Source organism: Hippocampus guttulatus, chromosome 11 (genome assembly GCF_054856545.1).
Source record: "Hippocampus guttulatus isolate MCC_2025c chromosome 11, RoL_Hgut_1.0, whole genome shotgun sequence".
NCBI lineage: Eukaryota > Metazoa > Chordata > Actinopteri > Syngnathiformes > Syngnathidae > Hippocampus > Hippocampus guttulatus.
The window spans coordinates 18,797,730-18,818,693 of record NC_141271.1 but is presented as its reverse complement, the minus strand read 5'-3'; the positions used below and the strand labels follow the sequence as shown (position 1 = coordinate 18,818,693).

Genomic DNA, 20,964 nt, shown 5'->3' with positions numbered 1-20,964 from the left:
AGTGAGGTGAAAATGAGCGCACTAGTACCTCAAATCATCATGCTCACTTCTGATTGAGACTCTCTTGAAATTTGAGAAGGGATATATGTTGAAAAATAAAAAAATCTACGAAAATGTGCAATTTCAGCACAGAATCCCCCCCCCCCCCACACCCCCAAACTAAAAAGAGTACATTTATGAAGAAACACGACTTTGATGCTTTATTTGCATCAGCGGGCCCTTGTAAAGCAATGTGGCCTTGAGTTTGACAGCGGTGCTCTCAAAATTTCACTCCACGAGAGCTTTTATAAAATTTTGGGACTTTGGAGGTTCTACTGTTACTCGGTGTGATAAATCCTACGTCAAGTCCCTGTCAAGTGAACAGAAATGTCATTTGTAACTTTGACGCACCGCAGACTAGATAGTTGTCCCACAACCAATTTTTGAATAATTCCAATCGCAGAGTATCGTCTTTGAAAAAGAGGCTTCAAATTTGTGAAAAATCACGCTGTTATTTTTGCTCTCCGAGGCTGTGGGCGTGTCCGGTGAACATGTTGAAACCGTGCCCCGGTCAACTGTCATCCGTCACCGAAAAAAAATGGATGCTACTCGGTCTGACATTTGTCTTCTGCCGACTCATGACGACATGTTTGAAATGTGTGAAAACTCATCGGCTTCAAACCGATGCCCGGAATATTCGGCGTGAGGCTTCTCAATGCGACGACGAGGCTCTTTGCTCTAAAAGCCGCCGGCTCTTTTTCCGCCTTTCTCTCGGTGTGATGCGCGTGCACTCGCAGCCAGCGACGAGGCGCTCTAAAGCGCACGCACAATCTTAAGCAAAGATGCACTTTTGGAGTGTGGGATTCGCGAGCTAGCTGGACGAGCGCTTTCAACGTCTGAAATGATTCTGTCAATTCGACAACACGAGGTGCATGACGGCGTTTTTTTTTTTTTTAATCGTCTTCCCTCCGGAGCTGACTTAAAAGACAGAGCGGACCGAAAACGCTCGCCCAAGCCACAAGTGCAGCCTCTGTTATTATATGTAACAGTATCTCCGTCTCAAGATGAGTCACAGGCCAATGGCGTGATTACGGCGGGGACGGGGGCCAAACTCGGGGGGTGAAAGGGTCAGCGCATTGTGTGTGGGCCTTGACATGTTTATGGCGCGCGCGCGCGCGTTCGCCGCGTGCACTCGCACGCGCGCGAGCGCGCGACTCGGCTTAGTCACAGGGCTAAACACCGCAGCCCACACAACCGCATGCTCATCAGACTGTAAACACGCAGCGCTGCGAGCCCTGTTTATTTAAACCCGGGATGCCAGCGGGTGCGAGGCCTGCGGCGTCGCACGCATGCTTGTGGTGACACGCCAGCCATGTTGACGGCTGCGTTGCGCCCTCGTCTGGAAAGACGACAATAGATTGATAGATAGGGAGCAGGATAGAGCCGGAGGGAGGGACGGACGGACGGATCGTGGGAGAGGTAGAGGGGGAGGTCGAGTCTGACGGAGCAGTGGATAGAGAGACGGAGACGGACAGAGCATCAGAGCAGCGAAAGAGTGACAGAGTCACGGAAGGGAGAGCGTGAGAGAGATGCAGTCGATGTAGAAGAAGAGCAATAGTTGGAGGGAGACGCCATGGGATGGAGCGATCGAGAAACAGATAAGACGGGCGTAGCTATGGATGGATGGATAGAAAGAGCAAGACCGATAGAAGGCTTTAGTGATCGACGGGGTCGAGCGAAAGCAACAAAGTGTGTCATCCAATCTGTTTCCCCCGCATCCTAGGAAGCAGTACAAGAGGGCCCTGGCCAGCGCCGTCACCATTCAGAAGAACTACCGCGCTCACTTCTGGAGGCGCAGCTTCCTGCGCTTGCGCTCGGCCTCCGTCGTCCTGCAGAAGCACCACCGCGGCCAGCTGGCCCGATCCCTCTGTCGGCAGCTCAGGGAGGAGGAGGAGGAGAGGAGGAGGCGCTTAGAGGAGGAAGCCGAGAGGAAGATGGAGGAGGAGAGGCGGAGGCTGCTGGACGAGGAGATGGAGAGGAAAGCCGAGGAGGAGCTCATGAAGGTGGAAGAGGAGGAGCAGAAAAAGGCTGCAAACGGGGAGGTCAAAAGGTCATTGAGCCATGTTTACATTGGAGACGAGAAGCGCGTGAAGAAACGAGAGACGATCGCATGGCATCGTTTCACTGAAATCAATGCAAGACTGGCGCAGTCGCGGCTGACGCAAAACAAAAAAGAACAGTGAAACATCAAAAACGCCATAGACGGGCTAACGGCAATTCAAATTGGCGCTGTCGGATCCCATTGGCAGACACTCAAAATGCCTCGAACTCACAATCGGGCGCAACAACAAAATGTGATCATGACGTGATGTCTCACAAACTACCTTCACTTCCTTTTTTTCGTGGATGAATGGATGTCCGGATGGTCGGAAACCAAAATTCTAAATTTCCCTTTGCGCGTCAGCGAGTAACTCACTTGTTTGGCCTTTCTTTCAGGAACTCGCTGCTGCTGAATGGTGCTTGCCAGAAGGTGAGAACATGAAAACATTCTCATTCAGTGCGGTCTTGTATTTTTCGAATGAAGTGCAAGTGGGGTCCAACAGATGGCGCCGTGTTGAAAAAAAGCCAGAAACAAACAACACCAGCAACAACAAATCTACAAAAAAAACCAAAACTTTTTTCCAAACTGGCACACATGATTTATTTGACGCCAACAAAATTCTTCCGAGCAGCAAGAAGCCGTGCCGGCTTGACCTTCTGAGCGAGTTCTGCTGATTCATGTGGCTGCTTGTGCAAGCCAGCAAAAAAAAAAATAATAATAATAATAATTTAGTTGCAGAGTTCTATAATGAATCGCATAGAGCAATGAATCCCAACCGCAGATCATTATCCAATTTCACTTAGTGTAAGAAATATTTACTGGCGTCAAATCCCGCATTTGTTTTCATCTCTCCTTGCCAGCGATATGTAGTGACAGACAGAACAACAAAATTCTCTATGACCACCGCCGCACGCCATCCTTTCAGGACTTTTTCGTGACATTTTTGTTTGGCGCTGTGCCATGCGGGGTTTTTTTTCTCGGGTAAAATATGTGACTTGGCGCAATCGAGGTTGGGGAAACGCTGACAACATTCGTCATCCCGGGCAGTTTTGTACTTCACAAGAAGGGAAATTGCAATTCGAAAAGCAAATGCGGGAGTTGTGCAGTGACCTTGATATGTGTCTCTGCTTACTGTTTATGTTCTTCCATGGACAAAAGCAGGCACTACCGGGTACTATTGGTAGTACCGGGTCAGCCTAGCGTTCCAAGCATTTCTGGTCATCCGTCAGCTGAGCATATTTATACTCCAATCGTCTTCGCTTGGCTGTTTATGCCTCAAAGTTAAATACAGCTGACCTTGGTCTGGACAGAGCGTGGCCGCGTACCCGCTCACGCACACCGTTACACACCACGCCAGCAGAATCACCGAGAAAGACGTCAGACCTCGAAATTAAAAGCATGCAGTGTAAAATCAGTTTCAACAGCAACAATCAACAAGCGCGCAACAGTTTCAAGTGTGACTGGCAAATAAGGTGAAAGAACATGTGTCGAAACTGCCATTGTGATGTGATGCTTTTATTTTGAAGGCCTGACTTCAGAAAGGATGTTCCGACCACTGTTGCCTTGTTGTTGCCTTGAGTTGTTCATAAAAGCTTTCATTGTAGACGTTGTTGTCTCTTGAAGCCTTTTGACATCATCATTTTGTGTGTCTGGAACGGATTAACCGGGGTTGGCTTTATTTCCTATGTGAAATAAGCCTCCGGATTCGGCACGATTGGGTTTTCGTCAAACTTTTCTGGCACAGATCACGCACGAAATCGGAAGGTACCGCTGTCGAAACGTGAAGCTCATCGATGTCGATGTCATCTATCGTCCTGTCTGTCCTCCAGAAGGCGCCGTCTCAGACCGCGTCGTACGGCCACGCCGCCGACGAAGAGAGCCGTCAGATGGAGGAGATCCTGCGGCTGGAGAGAGAAATCGAACGGCTGCAGAGGCAGCAGGAGGACGGCGTGTCTCTTTTGGGAGAGATCTCCCGCGAGGACCTGCGCCAGATGCGAGAGGCTGAGATCTATCGACTGGAAAAGGAAGCCTCCCGTGTGGCGACCGAGTTCCTGGAGCTTTTGGACTTTGGTGCTTTGGAGCCGTCGCTGTCCAGCGAGGAGAACCTCCACGACCCCACCGAATCCACCGCCCCTCTGGCTGAGGAGGAGGTAGACGAGGGTTTCCACGCGGAGGATGAGTGCATTCCTCTTCCTGACTTACCTGCGCCAGCTCCGCTTCCCCTGGACAAGGACGTATTCCAAAGCCTGCCCCCTCCCCCGCTAGCTTTTTCAGAGGGACTCTTGGTCAGCCCTCCCACGGCTTCTTCCAACAGACTCGATCGTATCCCGGACTCCCAAATTCCCGGCTCCGCTCCTCCTGGGATGACCGACGACCAGGCTTCGCCCTCGGAGCCCCGCAGCGAGGAGGCGTCCCGCTCCAACTTGCCCGACGCAGAGTCGGACTACGACCAGGAGGAGTTTGAAGAGGCTCGCGGGAGCTCGGGCGCCAGCATCAACGACGGCCACGTCACCGATGAGGAGCTACTGCGCAAGTCGTCCTGCACCCACAACAGCCTGGATTCCTACAAAGGCAGCTCGGACTCGGTGAGAACAAGGCGGCAAACGTAACTCGGCTCAGTTCGCGGCGAGCGGCGGTTAGTGAGCAAATTCTTCAAAGGAGAGGCTTCAACCTGAAAACATCATACAAAGACAAGGGCGCGTTGTCTCTTCAAAACAAGCGCATTCTTTTGAATGCTTGCTAGCTTAATGCTAACAGACGATGTAAAATGCCACACATGAGTGGTCCGCAACCATTTTTCCGCCACGGAGCGGTTCCTGAAGTACATGATTTTAACATACCGGCAACCGTTCGCAGGTGACATCGTACAGTATATGTGCCGCTAAAAAAAAAAAGACCTCACCTCATCGGTCGGATAAAACCTACCGAACCCCACACGGACAAGCACTTGGCAAGCAAACCGTAACAGAACCCGGGCTCTGCGGGGCGACCGTCTGTCTCACTTGATCTGGTTGAGATGGAGAGACTAAGTAGGGCGGAGGGAGCTAGATCGAGAAAAGACGAGAGAGGGGTTGAGCCACGCGAACAAAAGACACAGCAACAACCACATGATATTGACGATACGAAAAAGTGATGCGATCTGCTGCTCGTGACTTCATCAACTGGCAGTTTTTGGGGAGAACCGGTCCCCTGCTACATAAGAGGATTGCTCTGCCGCCATCTTGTGGCATCCTCGTGCCAAGGAACGATGTTGGAGTGACGCTAGGAGCTCTATGAAGTCGAAGGGAAAAAGGTGTGCTCTGCGTGGCATCTGCCGGCAACTTTAAACCATTTTAGGGGTGGGGGGGTTAATTATGTGCAGAATCATGAATAACAACATCTGTATTAAGGCGATGCTAGCAAGCAAACGTCATCAAATGTGCTTCGCGTTAATGTCGAGGGCAAAGTGGCGTGCGACAGTTGCTGAGACGCGGCTTAGAAGTTTCTCTTATGCCGTCAAATCTAAACGCGTCAAAGGGAGAAGAGCTTTTTGTACTCCGCAAGAGGGGGGGGGGCAAGTTCTTTTTGGCACATCACTCGCAGGTGTGCGCAGCTCTATTCGCAGTTTCTCCTGCCGTGCACGCCAACCAGTTCCAAAGGCATCTGCCATCTTTTTTTTTTTTTCCAGTTCATCGACAGCGACGAGGACAACGACGGCTACGTGGACACGGACGAGGAAGTTTCCAACGGCAGGCTGCATCTCCTGAACGGCGCCGGGCCACCCTACTTCCACGGCTACCTCTACATGAAGAGTTAGTCGTGTTATCAAATCCCGAAATGCCACATCAGAAGCATTTGGAAAGACTCCAGAGCCTTTAAGTTGAAGACGTACCCCCTAAAAAAAAAATACTTTGACTAAATGAATGTTTAAATACAATAAAAAGATTGAGACGTGTTTGCAACTACAGAATAGTGAGCGGATAAGGTAACGGTTGCCCAGGCTAACATTGCCATCTTCCATTTCCAGGCGGGCTCATGATCCCGTGGCGCCGCCGCTGGTGCGTGCTCAAAGACGAGACCTTCATGTGGTTCCGCGCCAAGCAGGACTCGGTCAAGTCGGGCTGGCTTTACAAGAAAGGTGGCGGGATGTCCACGTTGTCGCGGCGAAACTGGAAGATGCGCTGGTTCGTCTTGCGCCAGAACAAGCTCACGTACTTTGAAAACGACAGCGAGGAGAAGCTCAAAGGGACCATTGACGTGCGCACGGCCAAGTCAGTCTATCGTCATGAGATTTTTTTTGGGGGGGCTTGCAGAGCTTGATGCTTGTTAAACTCTGGTTCCCCGACAGGGAGATTGTGGACAATCATGAGAAGGAAAATGCGCTCAACATTGTCACTGAAGAGAGGACGTATCACATCTATGCCGAGTCTCCAGAAGATGCCAGGTACTGCTTACATGACAAATCCTGGAATTGACACTGTGAGTCAAAGTAAGGAGTTCATAGTATAGATATGGGCCCGAGCCATTTCTCTGCCGAGCGATGTGCCTGTCATCGGCTGATAGTCACTCTTTTAAAATCGGCAAAAAAAAATTCTTAAAATCTGCAAAAAAAAGTGATTTTTTTTTTTTAAACATATTAACAGGTTACAAAACATACGAACACATTTCAACGTCGGACAAAGATGACTTTCAAACTCCCCCAAACCACCCTCTCTTAAAATCAACCCATTTTTTTGGACGATTTTCTCTCTTGTAGAGTTAAATACAAATACTAAATGTCAAAGTATTGTAAAACAATTCAACGTTCTGCCTGTAAACCATACGGTTATAGTTGTCAGCATTAAGGGACCCACCAAAAAGGGTTTTTTTTCCGTTCATCTGACGATTCATCGCTTATCCGGATTTTACTCAGCCAAATATGAGACTTGCCATCGGCCTAAAAAAAAATCCATATCAGTTACATCCAAATAGTGAGTAAAAGTAAAAATAGAGAAATAAATGCCCAAGTTCAGTACCCCCCCCCCCCAAAAAAAACGGGCTTTAGTACAGTAAGTGTTTGCACGTCATTATTTCCCACCACTGCAGTATAAATGCAGTCTCACTGTCTTTGTAAAGTATGGAACTCGACTCCTCCCTTGCGGTTGCCAAAGGAACGTCATGCCATATCATTTTCCAATTAACTGGACTGATGTTTCTCCCCCCCCGCTTGGCTTTGCTGTCCTCCCGGTGGTTCCCGTCTAGCGGTTGGTTCAGCGTGCTGAGTCGGGTCCACAGCGCCAGTCCGGAGCAGCTCATGGAGATGCACCACGAACAGGCCAACCCAAAGAATGCTGTGGTTAGTGGTCTCCTGAAGCCGCCACCTTCGCCACTCCCTCCCCAGACTGGGCCCCAACTTGAGCCCCGCTTCTGACCGACCGTCATCGAGCATGGATGAAATAAGATGTCGACTTTCAGAGTCATTTGCATTGCATTGCCATCAAGCCTTGTTTGGGCCAGGGACTTGATTTATTTTTTTATTGAATCTAAATTGCATTCACAAAGTTGATATTATATTTTCCTGACCAAGCCAAGTTGTCTTCACCATTCTTCTGTCTGTCCAGGGCACGCTGGATGTGGGCTTGATTGATTCCGTTTGTGCGTCGGACAACCCTGACAGGTAAGCGCGGTCCACAAATTCAAATCGTGGTAGTACAGATACAATAATAGAATGTAGTTCCCCATATTATGGCCACCGACATTACATCCTCAACTATAGAAAGAAATGGTAAGATATTTATTGGGGGACGGCCTTTAACTCATTCACTCCCAAAGACGTTTTTAAACGTCTTTTCAGACTTGGGCTAGAATCGGCTGGTACTGAATGAGTTAATTTTAAATTTGAAGAAATTTTTTTGCATGCTGCATATTTTTCCCTTTTCGCCCGGCGCGTTTGTGGGGGTCCACTGTAAACTGAGTAAATGCTTGCGGAAATAATGGACATTTTGCTGGGGGATTTTTGTTTGTTTTGGGTTTTTTTTTTTAGGCCAAACTCATTTGTGATCATCACCGCTAACCGGGTGATCCACTGCAACACGGACACACCCGAGGAGATGCACCACTGGATCGGCCTGCTGCAGAAATCCAAGGGCGACTCCAGAGGGGACGGACAAGAATTTATAGTCAGAGGTAAGATGCAGAACTGAAAATATCATCAGGAATTGTCAATAATATCATGTTGTTGTTGTTGTTGTTGTTGTTTTTTCTCCCCGTAGGCTGGCTGCATAAAGAGATGAAGTCGGGGGTGAAAAGCACGTCTCTAAAGTTGAAGAAGCGTTGGTTCGTCCTCACCACCAACTCCCTGGACTACTACAAGTCATCCGAGCGAAATGCTTCAAAATTGGGAACGCTGGTCCTCAATAGTCTGTGTTCTGTGGTCCAGCCCGATGAAAAGGTCTTCAAGGACACTGGTTAGTAAATTTAAAAAAAAGAAAGTAAAAATTGGACAAAAGTTTAGAAGCAAACTGTTCCCCTCCGCCCCCCCAAAAAAGTGAAATACAACTGAACTGCACTTAGCAAAGCTTTTGTGTATCCCTTTTTGAAAATCCCAGCAGCAACTCCATTCAAAAAAAAAAAAAGTCTGATGGCCCCTATCGCAGGTTATTGGAACATCATCATCCACGGACGCAAACACTCTTACCGCCTGTACACCAAAATGCTCAACGAAGCCATGCGGTGGGCAAACGCCATACAGGGAGCCATTGACAGCAAAGTTCCCATCGAAACGCCCACGCAGCAACTCATTCGGGACATCAAGGTAGGCCTTTTGGTGACTTGGCTGTTCTGCTTTCACTTAACGCGTTACAGTGGCCCCGATCTTAACATGTTTGGAAAAAAAAACCAAAAACTCTTTTCAGTCATGCGAGTCTCTGGCACGGACACGGTGTGTAATAAAGTGAGGTACTCACCGTGCGTGTTGTGAAAACATTCTCGTTTGCCTCAGATGCACTGCGGTGACGTGTGTGTGTGCGCGCGTGCGCGTGTACAGTTCTGAGTTGGAGCACCGAGCCGCTCTTTTCCTCTTTCTTAGGAGAGCAGCTTGAACGTGGAGGCGGTGGAGCAGACGTACTGGAGGAACCCCATCCTGAGATACACTCAGCATCCGTTGCACTCGCCGCTCCTACCTTTGCCTTACGGAGATGTCAGCAACCACCGTGAGTCGCCGACCCTTCGACGGGGCCCGTTTGTCATATGAATGACACGTCCACTGATCCGTTTTCAAAAGTCGAACGCCCGACCGAAATCCATTTTCAACGCTTGTAATCGATGCCGGATGACGAATCCCCGTCTGTCTCTTCCAGTGCAAAAGGAAAAGGGTTACACCAGCCTGCAAGACGAAGCCGTGAAGATCTTCAACTCCCTGCAAGAGATGGAGGCGGTTTCGGACACCGTGCCCATCGTGCAGGGGATCCTGCAGACGTGCCAGGACCTGAGGCCGCTCAGAGACGAGGTCTACTGTCAGTTGATCAAACAGAGCAATCACGTCCCGCACCCCAACAGCGCCTCCAACCGAGCCCACTGGCATCTCCTCACCTGCATGAGCTGCACCTTCCTGCCCAGCCGCGGCATCCTGCGCTACCTCAAGTTTCACCTCAAACGGTGCGACACACACTTGCCGGAAACCACCTCTGCTTGGGGGGGGGCAAAAGCAGGGACAGCAGCAACATGGGAAAATGTGAACCAGAGAGAACAACACCGGTGGTGCAACTGTTTTGTTCATCTTCAATGGCAATCAATGCACGCCACTGTCGCTATTTCAAGTCATTCTCATTCAAACCAAATCAAATTCAGATGCTCTCGGTTGCATTTTTTTAAACACAATTATCCTCCTTCTATGAGTGTGTATGTGTGTGTGTGTGTGTGATTGTAGCATAAAGGAGTTGTTCCCGGGGACCGAGATCGAAATGTTTGCGCATTTCATCAGCGAGTCTCTGAAGAAGACCAAGACCAGAGAGTTTGTTCCCTCCCAAGAGGAAATCATCGCACTGCTCACTCGCCAGGAAATGACCACCACGGTCTACTGTCACGGAGGAGGCTCCTGCAAGATCTCCATTAACTCGCACACCACGGCCGGAGAGGTGCGGAGACATTTTCCAGATTGAAATCAGCCAAGACTCCCGACGCCTACGTAGTCGTGACTTTTGTGGCCGTGTTGTGGCTTAAGGTGGTGGAGAAGCTGATCAGAGGTTTGGCCATGGAGGACAGCAGGAACATGTTTGCTCTCTTTGAGCACAACAACACGATTGACAGAGCTGTGGAAAGCAGGGTGCTGGTGGCGGACGTGCTGGCTAAATTTGAAAGGTGAGATGACCAACGTGCTAACCACTATAGCCCACCATGCTAAAGATGATGAAGGACGTTGAAACGCGACGTTACCTTGATGTCCAATTTTTTATTTATTTTTTTTGCACATTATCACTAGACTTGCTGGCAGCGAAGAAGCCGAGAACGACGGCCTGTGGAAGCTCTACTTCAAACTCTACTGCTTCCTGGATGTGGAGAGCATGCCAAAGGAGGGAGTGGAGTTTGCCTTCATGTTTGAGCAGGTCAGTTTCACGGGTGTCAAACGTTTTTGTTGTCACTTTACAGTTTGTATTGAGGGTTTCCCCTCAGAGGAATGTTGGAACTGTGAAACCTTGTACGACGACTGTAAGTACACAAAAGGAGGGCGACGGAACAGCATTGGTGTAGTACCGTATTTTCCACTCTGAAAGGCGCACTGGATTATGAGACGCAATCTTCAATGAAAGACCTATTTTGTAATTGTTTTCATATAGTGGACGCACTGCATTATAGGACGCAATCTTCAATGCATCCACTAGATGGAGCTACGCCCAAAGAAATGTAAACAAAATGATCAGATGTCAGTAAAACGTAAGATAAGATAAGAAAACCTTTATTAGTCTGGCAATGGAGAAATTCCCAATTCACAGCAGCAAAGTTATGAAAGGAAGAAGTAGAACAACAAAATATAGGAGCTGCCGGAAAGGCAGCCACTCTCGCGGCGCCATTTTGAAGTCAAAATAGACAGTCGTGCAATCTTCACCACTTTTCTGCATACACTTTGTTGTCTGAAGCAGTTCTAGATGAAAGAGGAGAGGATCAAAGTGTCCTTTCACCAGTGGATCAGAGACGTCATGCTGAAAATGTGCACACGTCTGCTACAAGCTAAATTTTGAAAGCAAACAGGAAGCTGTAGCGTCCATTGACGAAAAGAGATGAGTTCACTTCTCCTGCCCCACGTAATCCGCTTCAAACTCCAAGCCGCGACTCCCAGTTCCAAATCCGCATCGGCGCTCCGCGATTGAATAAAGCAGCGACACAGTTGGCTTCACCAACAGCAAGTGAGAACATTTACTCGTTAACGTTGAACTCTCTTGCCGCTGCTCTATCACCGTGTTCAACGGCGTAACCCGATCGCCTTAAGTTTGAACTGTGCGTTGTCAGCATGTCTCGAGCAAGGAGCCATTTTGAGGGTCGACGTATTACCGTAATGATCATACACAAGGTGCATTGGATTTTAGTGCGGAAAAGTTTGGTGGAAAGGAAATTGTCACACGAAAACCATGATCTGTTAACGCAGTTGCTCGCTACATGGACAAATAGAACGGAAAACTCGACCGTGCAAAGGCGAAAGCCACGTATCGACGACAGCGAGAAATAATGGCTTCTCGGGGCCTGAGCTCATCTGAGGTGGACTGACGCAAAGTGGAAAAGTGTTCTGTGGTCTGGCGAGTCCACGTTTCAAATTGTTTGGGGGGGAAATGAGGGATATCGTGCCCTCGTCTTTTGATTGTATTCAGTTGAATGTAGGTTGAGGATTTACAAATCGTTGCATTCTGATTGTGTTTACATTTTACACCACATGCCATGCCCTCTTTGGTGTCCCTTTTTAGGCCCACGAGAGCTTAACCGGAGGACACTTCCCAGCCCGCGAGGAGACTTTGCAGCACCTGGCCGCTTTGCGCTTGCAGTTCCTCCACGGCGACAAAACCCGGGCGGCGTGGAACCTGGAGAGCGTCTACCCCGTGGGCCGCCTGCGCGCTCGCATCTTGCAGTACACCAAGGTGAGCGCGGCCTCGGGGTCCGGTCAGACTCTGGAGCGGCGCAGGACCAGCTTCCTGGACGGGACCCTGCGGCGAGGCTTGAAGACGGGCTCCCTGAAGAAGCAACGCATGGAGGAGGAGCAGATGCTGGAGATGTGGATCAAGGAGGAGACGTCGGCCACCAGGGCGAGCATCGTGGAGAAGTGGTGCCGTCTGCAAGGTCTTCTCCAGCACCAAGCCATGCTCAAGTACATGACCATCATCAAGGAATGGACCGGATATGGATCCACGCTCTTTGACGTGGAGGTAAGTGCGCCGTTTGATGCAAAACATCTTTGCGCCACCTCAACGCAAACACACCACGCAAAGTGTCGCGACGTGGCTCATGAAAGTAGCAGCAGCACGTTGAAAGAGAAGAGAGAAAAAAAAAAAGCTTCCTGGGTGACTTAAGAGTAGTTGTGAAACTCGTCTTTGTCTGTGTTTGCATGACTGTGATACACTGCCCCCTGGTGGCTAATATGCACGCAGCAGAAGGAGCTGCAGTGAATGAAACACGATGCACAAACTGTTGAATTCTTGATAGCAACGCTCATGTGAATCATTGGTCGCAGTGTATCTCATATTTGTGTGCGCGCAGTGCAAAGAGGGAGGCTTCCCGCACGATCTTTGGTTGAGCGTGAGTGCTGAAAACGTGTCGGTGTACAAGCGAGGAGAGCCCAAGCCCCTGGAGACCTTCCCTTACGAGCACATCATATTCTTCGGCGCTCCGCAACCCTGCACGTACAAGATCACCGTGGATGAGAGGGAAATGTTCTTTGAGACGCCGCAGGTAACTCACGCGTACCGACGACGAGTACCCATGAGGTCAATCGATGGGATCGCCATGACCGTGTGGATTTCGTGCGATTTATTTTCCAGGTGGGTGAGATCACAAAGATCATGAAAGCCTACATCAACATGATCGTGAAGAAACGATGCAGTGTGAAGTCGGTGTCCAGTTACGGGAGCAACTGGATCAGATGATCGACGGGTGAAGGAGAAAGTTGAGTATTCTGCTGCAACCTGTTTGAGCAACCACGAGAGGAACATTTCAGCGCAAAAACAGAGATGGTGACAAGGACTCATCCAGTGATGCGTTTCTATGCGGGGGGTTAATTGCACCATTTGAAGCTTTGAATGTCGCTCGGAATATGTACACTGGTCCCGTTTCCCATGATTTCAATTTTAGTTTAGCTTTTCATAAGCAAGGTCAGGTTGACTTTGCTTGTTTCACCAAACTGTATTTCATAAATGTAGTACTGTACTTCCTCAAATAGTGACCCTGATTGTCATAGAGAAAAAAAATAGAGCCAGACTTTTTTTTTCTTCCTTTTTAGGCTGATGCCAATATTTGGCAGAATAAAATTATGAGAAGCGATTCATCAGATTATTAATAAAAAAATTATAAGGGACAAAATAACACAGTTTTCTGTGCTTCAACGCTTACAATAACGATATGAATTTTTTTTTTTTTTTTTAGAAGGAAGGAGTGTTAAATATCATTATGTTGGTCTTAAAATAAGAAACATAATTAGACGTCTTTATTTTTTTCCCCAACTGTCAGCCATAATTTAGGCCCCTGTATTCATTTGCCTGACTCTTTCAGACAAAACTCGCCCCTGTCCGAAGTGACGTCAAACGGCCGTTGCGGCTTTGCACATTTAGATCATTACATTGTGCGGTTGGTGTCATCAGTGCCAGAGGCAATTGCGTAACAACAAAAAAAAAGTGGCATGGGCTGTGAGTGTCGCGGTGTTAAACTGCAGGGAGGAACCAAGCCCTGCTGCGAATAGCAAAATCCCACAAGTACAGTAATAGACACCTCCCTGCAACAAAAAAAAAGCTCGACTTGCCACAAGATGGCGCCACAGCAATCATTTCTGTACTCACTCGCCTCCAGCCATCAACCCAATTTGCAGTTGAGTCAACATCTTATGGCCACTAATTGAGGAAATACTGTATGCAAAATAGTTAAAAAATTTTCCTAGTGGACATTTTCCCCCTTTAATGAATGTTCTCCCTGAACGGAGATTCCCTCAGGTGCATGTGCGTATGTAACTGGGACAGCTTGCCTTACTGAGTGACTTGTTATGGCGCAGCCATGGCCTTTAAACTTCGTCCCCGAGTATGAAAGAAGCAAGTGCACCAAAGCGATGATTGAGATAGCCACTGCACTTTTGCCACGATACTAATAGCAGAATTAGCCTCCAACGGTAGCTTCAGAGCGTATGTGCGTGTACACTCAAGTGTTTTTACTGTGTGTGTTTTTAGTCGAGGCTGGGGTATTTATTTATTTGCAGTACGGATGGACTTGAGAATAATCTTAGCTGCAGTTTTGCCAGTATGATCGAAATCGGGCGCGCGCAGCACTCACAGGAAATGCGTACATAAGCTGTTCATGCGCTCAATTGCGTGCCTTTGTCTTTTTCAGCAATTGTCGGATATTAAAACTTGCTGACGTGTGTTGCCCTCCATTTACGCCGGTATCCTATCGTACATGCCATTCATAATAATAATAATAAAAATGATAATAATCCAAACATATAGATTGAGTTTAGTATACACCACATCCTTCTTAGTCCGCCTTTGCTGTATTGGCGTCGAACTGGTCAGCTGCCGGCGGCCTCACCAGACTCTTGATTGACGTTGCCATTGACGATGACTGTATCCTCACCTTTCCGATTGTTTTCCAGTAGAAAAAAACTAAAAAAAATCTGCGGGAGGAAAAAAAAAGTTTTATATCAAAATTGTTTAAAGATGCTTTAATAAATTATTGTATTTCAAAAAGCCTCAATGTGTGTTTTATTTGGTGAGTCTGTGCATGTTGTACCGAACATGAATGACATCAAAATGTAGTTGATGGATTTGCTGAAATGAATTATGTTTGTTATTCTTTGCTGGGATATATTTTGGAATATTTATGATGAGGAATTTACAATGCACAAAATTATAACCATGTTGATTTTAAGAACAAGGTTGTTTGAGCTTTTTATTTTGAAAATGCAGTATATAAAAAAAAGAAATGAATAATGTACACTATTAAAAGTGACGATTGAATTTGTTTCACATATTACTTATTTTTAAATCGTTTTTGTTGTATAGTGCCAAAAGATTTGATTGAAATGTGATTCATTACTTACAAAGAGTACTTGTACTATTGGATCTTTAAATGTGGGCCAATTTTTTTCTTCTTCTCTTGAGTTCAATATTGTTATGAGAATATTAATATTATCATTAGTATTATTAAGTCACATTATTGGATTTATCATTAGTACCTTTTTATAAAGATAATCATTAACTTAATGAGTTCATTATTATTATAGTTACAATTATTGTATTACTACTACAGTAGTGACTGCAAATTTCCGTTTAACTGATAACTCATGAGTTTATTTTGGTTATATTTATCAGTATTTTTATAATTGTAAAATGGTCATAACAAAAATATTTATCATCCTACAGCCACATATTAAACATCCTAAGAGAAAAAAAAATATATATATATATATTAGTAATAGGAACGTAATAATTTGTAGTCATATTTAATACACTACTGATACTCCAAAACACTACTACTACTTAATAATAATCATCATCACAGAAGTAATTTTATGATCAAAACTAATAACATATATGTCGAGTTTTGCTTTTGTCTTTAAACTCAACAACACTGAACACAATCACATGTTGCAACGTAGTAGAGTATCTTACTCGAACATAAAAGTTAACCGTGGTGAGCGTACACTCGCTCACTCCTCTTTAGCGAACGCCAAATGATGACGTAGTACCGAAGACGTTTCGAAACATTAGCTGCTGTTTGATGACGCCTCACAGGAACCAGTGACGCCACCCCTGCCCTCTCCAGTTGGCAACCGTTGGCGACTGTACTTTATTTTACCGAGCATTTCACTTCATTGTCGTACTCGCGATGTGGACCTCCGACGGCGTTTTTCTTTTCCTTTTGTCCGCTCTCGTCGCCGCGCAGGAGCAAACATCGACGACTTCTCTTCCTGCCGGTAAGTTTTTGGACACACTTTCAACTCTTGTTGTTGCCCTTTTTCTTGGTCACATGACAACAGTCCAATGTGTTTTGTCTGTTAGCTTGATTTGCTAAAAATCGCAGGGGTGAAAACAAGGGATTTTGTTTTAACTCAAGCGACTATATATAAATACATCTATCTATCTATATATAGAGTATATATAGGTTATATATTATGGTCACACTCGGCTGTTTTCTCTGTTGATTGCAATACAACACGACTGAAGTTTAAACCACTTGCAAAGTTTGAGCTTTATCCCTCCTATACTGTACATACTCTACATGTCGTTTCACATTTTTTTTCAGCCCTACCCATTAATCCGCCCATGGCTCCATAAATCATGTGACCATCTTATTTAAAAAAAAAAAAAAAAAAAGAAGACGAAGAAATGGGTCGAAAACATTCTTAACTACCATAGTAAGTAATTTTTGTATTCATGAATTAAAGTACATTAGAAATGGTATTTTAAAAATGACTACTGGAATACATCTTTAACAGCTAAAGTAATGCATCACAATCTATCAAAGCATTCTCCAGTTAAACAAAAAATATAACCATCAGTGCCAGTGAAAGCAAACGAACAAAGCCTTTTAGAACATCTGCAATTTGTTTGGGGTAAATCGGCTGGCACTGAACCTTTTGTCTAGGTAGAAGGATTTATGAACAGCTCAAAATAGCACTCGGTGTTAGCACAAAACCTTCAGGCTTATGTTCGACAGCCCAAAGAAGTCATAAAAAGCCTACTTGAACATCCGAAATGGATTTGGGGTAAATCAGCTGGAACTGAAATGGTAGTCGGGGGTCTAAACAATTACGAACTGTTTGAAATAGCAGTGTAAGCACAAAACCTAAAGCAACAAACCATGGATGTCAGTAAAAGCCCACTAGAACCCGTGACCTTTATTTGCGGCTTATCGGACGCACTTTCAATGCTTGAGTGTGTTTTGTGTCAGTTGCAGTGTCGTGCGCCTCCAAGTCCAACAGCAGCTGTGCAGAATGTCTACAGAATGCCTCCGTAAGTGTGCATGTTTTTCATACATGTCATGTACCGTGCTTCACATGAGTTTGATTGCGTTACGTTTTGTGTGTGCGTGTTGCTGCAGTGTTTGTGGTGCGCGCCCAACAAGCAGTGCCTGGACTACCCGGTGAAGAACATCCTGCCTCCGAAAAGCGTGTGCCCCTTGAGTGACGCGAGATGGGGCGTATGCTGGGGTAAGCCGTCCAGCACACTAAAATTAGTCTTGATACGCGTGTTGCTGACATGTGATGAGTAAGAAATATGTCATAAAAGTGACCACTTTTATTTCATTTGTTTTGTAGTCATTACGTTTCTATTGGGATTTTTTTCCATTGTTTTTTTTAAAAATTGTTTTTCATTTGTACTTTTTATTCATATTTTATATTTAGTTTTTATCGCTATTTTTCATATTTTGGCGTTTGCAAACTGAGACGTGATTAGTTGTTATTTGAGCCGCAATATTAACCCGAATAACGTGTTGAGATGGGCCGCACAGGTCAGATTATTGTAATAATAAAAGAAGACTTGACTTCCTTTTGAAATCGGATTGTCAGTTTTATGAGATTTTTGCGTGCAAACTGCTTTTATTGGATTGGAGTGAGCTGTCGCTCCACGTAATCACTTCACGGCAACCGTCTGGTGGGATGTGAAACGCTTTTTCCGTTTTCTGCTGCCCAGTCAACTTCCAGACGGTGATGATCACGCTTAGTGTGCTGTCTGGCCTTTTGGTGCTGGGTCTCCTGGTGTGCTGCCTGTGCTGCTGCTGCCGCCGCCGCCGCCGCCAGCGAGTCAGGTGAGTCATGTGACCGCATGGGGGAACACAATGGCTCGTTATACGTCGGGGCTGATACGACCCGTCTCCAAAGGCCCCGCTGCACTCTACGCACTGTTCCTCACACAATCAAACCATGAGTGCTCAAATTTTTTTTTTCGTGTTTATAAAAGAAGATTTAAGGGCCGCTTTCACTTTTTGGGGGGGGGCTTTATTTGTGAGCAAAAAAAATACATGTGGCAGCGAGTCCCATTGCTCTAGCAGACATTGCAAAACAATAATTCATCAAGTTAGCGAAAACGTTTTTTTACATTTTTGTTTTTAACGTGAAACATGCAACATTAAAACAAGTGTATTCTCATTTTAGAATAAATGACAAAAATATGCTCTTATCTTATCGTCACTTGCCTAACATAATGAAGCCTCAACCATGTATTGCCCTCTGGTGCTCGGCTGACCTGTTCAGGTTTATTTCTCGTTCCTGCCAAAATAATGAATCGCGATTAGAATTGATCCAATTGTGCGGCCCTAATTCACTGGCATATTTTCTTTATCCTCTGCAAAAACACTCCTTTCACTACAGCTTCCGGAGTAGTAGTTGTGAAACTCTTCTTTGTGTCTTACGTACGTCCGTTATGCTGCACCCTAGTGGCCAAGGCGCACACAACAGAAGAACAATGTCAATGGACACTGAAGCGTGAAATCCTGATTCACACACTGTTTCATTCTTTTATTTATGTATGTGTGTTCTTATGAAGTACAATACTGTCCAGTGCTATTTTGCTTATCGCACGTGTTTTTGGGCGTCGGATTTTGGACACCCTGGTACGAACCCCAAAACACCACATGCTTTTACAATCTTGTAGTGATGACGACGAGGATTTAAGGGCGGAGGAACAAACCCGTGCGAGGAGCGCCCGTCAAAAAGAAAGGTAAATAAATGTCCATTTCACTAAGTTCATACACTTCCACGCGGGCCAAGGCCTGTTTGTCACTTTTGTGTTTGTTTCTGTCATCGCAGGAGGATGGAAATGCAGCTGAGGCATGACAAAATACGACAGAAATATGGTCAGGCCTGTTTACTTTGCACAAATTTGTTCTTTCTCTAGTACACCAGCAATGTTCATTTCTCCGAAGACAGTGACGCGTATGAAAACAATAAAATACATGAAAATACAAACAAAAACCCCGCCCACAAAAAAAACAAAACAATTTAATATATATATATATATATATATATATATATATATAGTTCCTATTCAATACAAATTAATGATGACACCTTTAAAAATGATCAACTAAAACAAAACAACTATGAAAAAGGATGCAAAGAACATTTAATAAAATTAATAATCCTTATGAAAATGTAAAAAAAAAGAACATTGAATGTTTTTTTAAATTGTCTAAATTGGATCTATTTTATACAATATGAAGATAATGTAATATTTTTTAAAAATACACAAAAAAATACCAAAACTTAAAAAAAATTAAACAGCCTCATATGTATTTGAAAACATAAATCAATTTAATAACACTTTTCAAATAAAGAAACATATTAAAAACATATTCACAATAAAATAATTACGTAACAGTAAAACATTATACACATTTTTCTTAACAGAGATAATTAATATTTTGTTCCAATTTATTCCAAAAATGTATATTGTCATTTTATAATGGGTCAGTGCTCACGGACCATAATACAATCAGATTTTTGTTTTTCAGAAGTTTATTTTTCTTTTCTGAAAAATGTTCTCTGCTCCAAGGGAAAGACAACCTCATTTAAAAACGTAGAGCATTAAACGAGCCTGTAGTGCCCTCTCTTGGTCTTAAAAAAACACACAAAACAAAACACAATTTGAGGATTATTCACAGGACGCAAACTGAAAATACATCGTCCATTGTAAATTCCCGAAACTGTGTATTCATTCTGTTGGTGTGTTCTCATGATGCTTTTCTTTTTGCAGGCCTTTCAAAGGATAATCCCTACTCTCGCATGGATGAGAAGAAATAAATCCCCCGGCTTCTTCTTCAAGTGGATTACTCCACCGTAGAGTAGTGGCTGTCTTATTTGAAGTGAGGCATCTATTCAAGTGGAGACCACAATTTAAGAATGTACACTCCCGATTTAACCTGGACATAAATCGTATGCTTAACTGTGATCTTTTCCTTTGATTGTATTCACGTTTGCGCCTTCCTACCCCCCCCCCCCCCAAAAAAAAAAGTTTCTGAACTTGATATATATTCTTACCATTTTAATATTTTTGGGGTCTTACCTTGTTATTTCGAGCATTGCACTATTGACTGAGTGAACTCACTCCAGCAAGAAATGGCGACTTGTGTTTGAAACGGCAGTATTTTCACAATGCTCCTGTTTGTACTGTTTATAATTCTGCCCAGTTGTAACATGAAATAATACGTGTCTCTTTTAAGAGCATGACGTTCCACATGTGAATTTGTTTACACCCCCATGTCATTATTACCCGTGTGAAAATAAAATGGATGTTTTTTTCTCAAATTTTTGTTGCGTTTTGCACTGCTCCGAATTTCCAACATGCTACATTTTGTGAGGTAGCCACACGTAATCCAGACGCAAAACGTCACTGAAAGGAAATCCTGTTGAATTTTTTTTCTGTTCCACCACACCTTCAATTTTGACTTGTCTTCAAGCCGTACCACCAAACCAAAGGTTTCAACACCCAGACTTTTCCAAACAAAAAACACCCACAATTCACAATTATTTTTAAACACCCACACTTTTCCAACCCCAACAATTTTCCAGTCAAAAGACTTCTACACCCCGCACTTCTCAAAATGAAACGTTCACAATTATATTTTTTAAAAACCACTTTTCCAACCCCAACACTTTTCAAGAAGTTTCAATACCCACAATTGTGCCGGCAAGAGGTTTCAACGCACACACTTTTCCAAACACCCTGGCTTTCACTGTTTGC

At 45.1% G+C, this 20,964-nt stretch overlaps 2 protein-coding genes across 3 annotated transcripts in view; both read left to right on the top strand.

Moving 5' to 3' along the window:
• Window positions 1–14,969, top strand: part of myo10l3 (myosin X, like 3) — a 52,893-nt gene extending 37,924 nt beyond the window's left edge. The window contains exons 23-41 of the mRNA XM_086123381.1: window positions 1,763–2,089; window positions 2,476–2,509; window positions 3,910–4,665; window positions 5,748–5,871; window positions 6,087–6,330; window positions 6,408–6,503; window positions 7,301–7,394; window positions 7,660–7,715; window positions 8,082–8,224; window positions 8,311–8,505; window positions 8,695–8,852; window positions 9,126–9,249; window positions 9,397–9,694; window positions 9,966–10,173; window positions 10,260–10,396; window positions 10,518–10,641; window positions 11,992–12,447; window positions 12,779–12,970; window positions 13,060–14,969. Of these exons, the coding sequence (XP_085979507.1) occupies window positions 1,763–2,089; window positions 2,476–2,509; window positions 3,910–4,665; window positions 5,748–5,871; window positions 6,087–6,330; window positions 6,408–6,503; window positions 7,301–7,394; window positions 7,660–7,715; window positions 8,082–8,224; window positions 8,311–8,505; window positions 8,695–8,852; window positions 9,126–9,249; window positions 9,397–9,694; window positions 9,966–10,173; window positions 10,260–10,396; window positions 10,518–10,641; window positions 11,992–12,447; window positions 12,779–12,970; window positions 13,060–13,164 (3,871 nt within the window). The 3' untranslated portion in view covers window positions 13,165–14,969. The remainder of the gene's footprint in view (window positions 1–1,762; window positions 2,090–2,475; window positions 2,510–3,909; window positions 4,666–5,747; window positions 5,872–6,086; window positions 6,331–6,407; window positions 6,504–7,300; window positions 7,395–7,659; window positions 7,716–8,081; window positions 8,225–8,310; window positions 8,506–8,694; window positions 8,853–9,125; window positions 9,250–9,396; window positions 9,695–9,965; window positions 10,174–10,259; window positions 10,397–10,517; window positions 10,642–11,991; window positions 12,448–12,778; window positions 12,971–13,059) is intronic.
• Window positions 14,970–15,990: 1,021 nt separating this feature from the next.
• On the top strand, window positions 15,991–20,528 carry LOC147198485 (pituitary tumor-transforming gene 1 protein-interacting protein-like). 2 transcript variants are annotated; one of them, XM_086124525.1, is made up of 7 exons: window positions 15,991–16,196; window positions 17,180–17,235; window positions 17,324–17,432; window positions 17,917–18,031; window positions 18,877–18,942; window positions 19,032–19,078; window positions 19,978–20,528. In XM_086124525.1, exons 1-7 carry the CDS (start codon window positions 16,109–16,111, stop codon window positions 20,022–20,024), a joined length of 528 nt encoding a protein of 175 aa, XP_085980651.1. In that variant the 5' UTR covers window positions 15,991–16,108; the 3' UTR covers window positions 20,025–20,528. The 2 variants fall into 2 exon arrangements, with proteins under 2 accessions (XP_085980651.1, XP_085980650.1); XM_086124524.1 differs by having other exon boundaries at window positions 15,995–16,196; window positions 17,174–17,235.
• The last annotated feature ends 436 nt before the right edge of the window (window positions 20,529–20,964 follow it).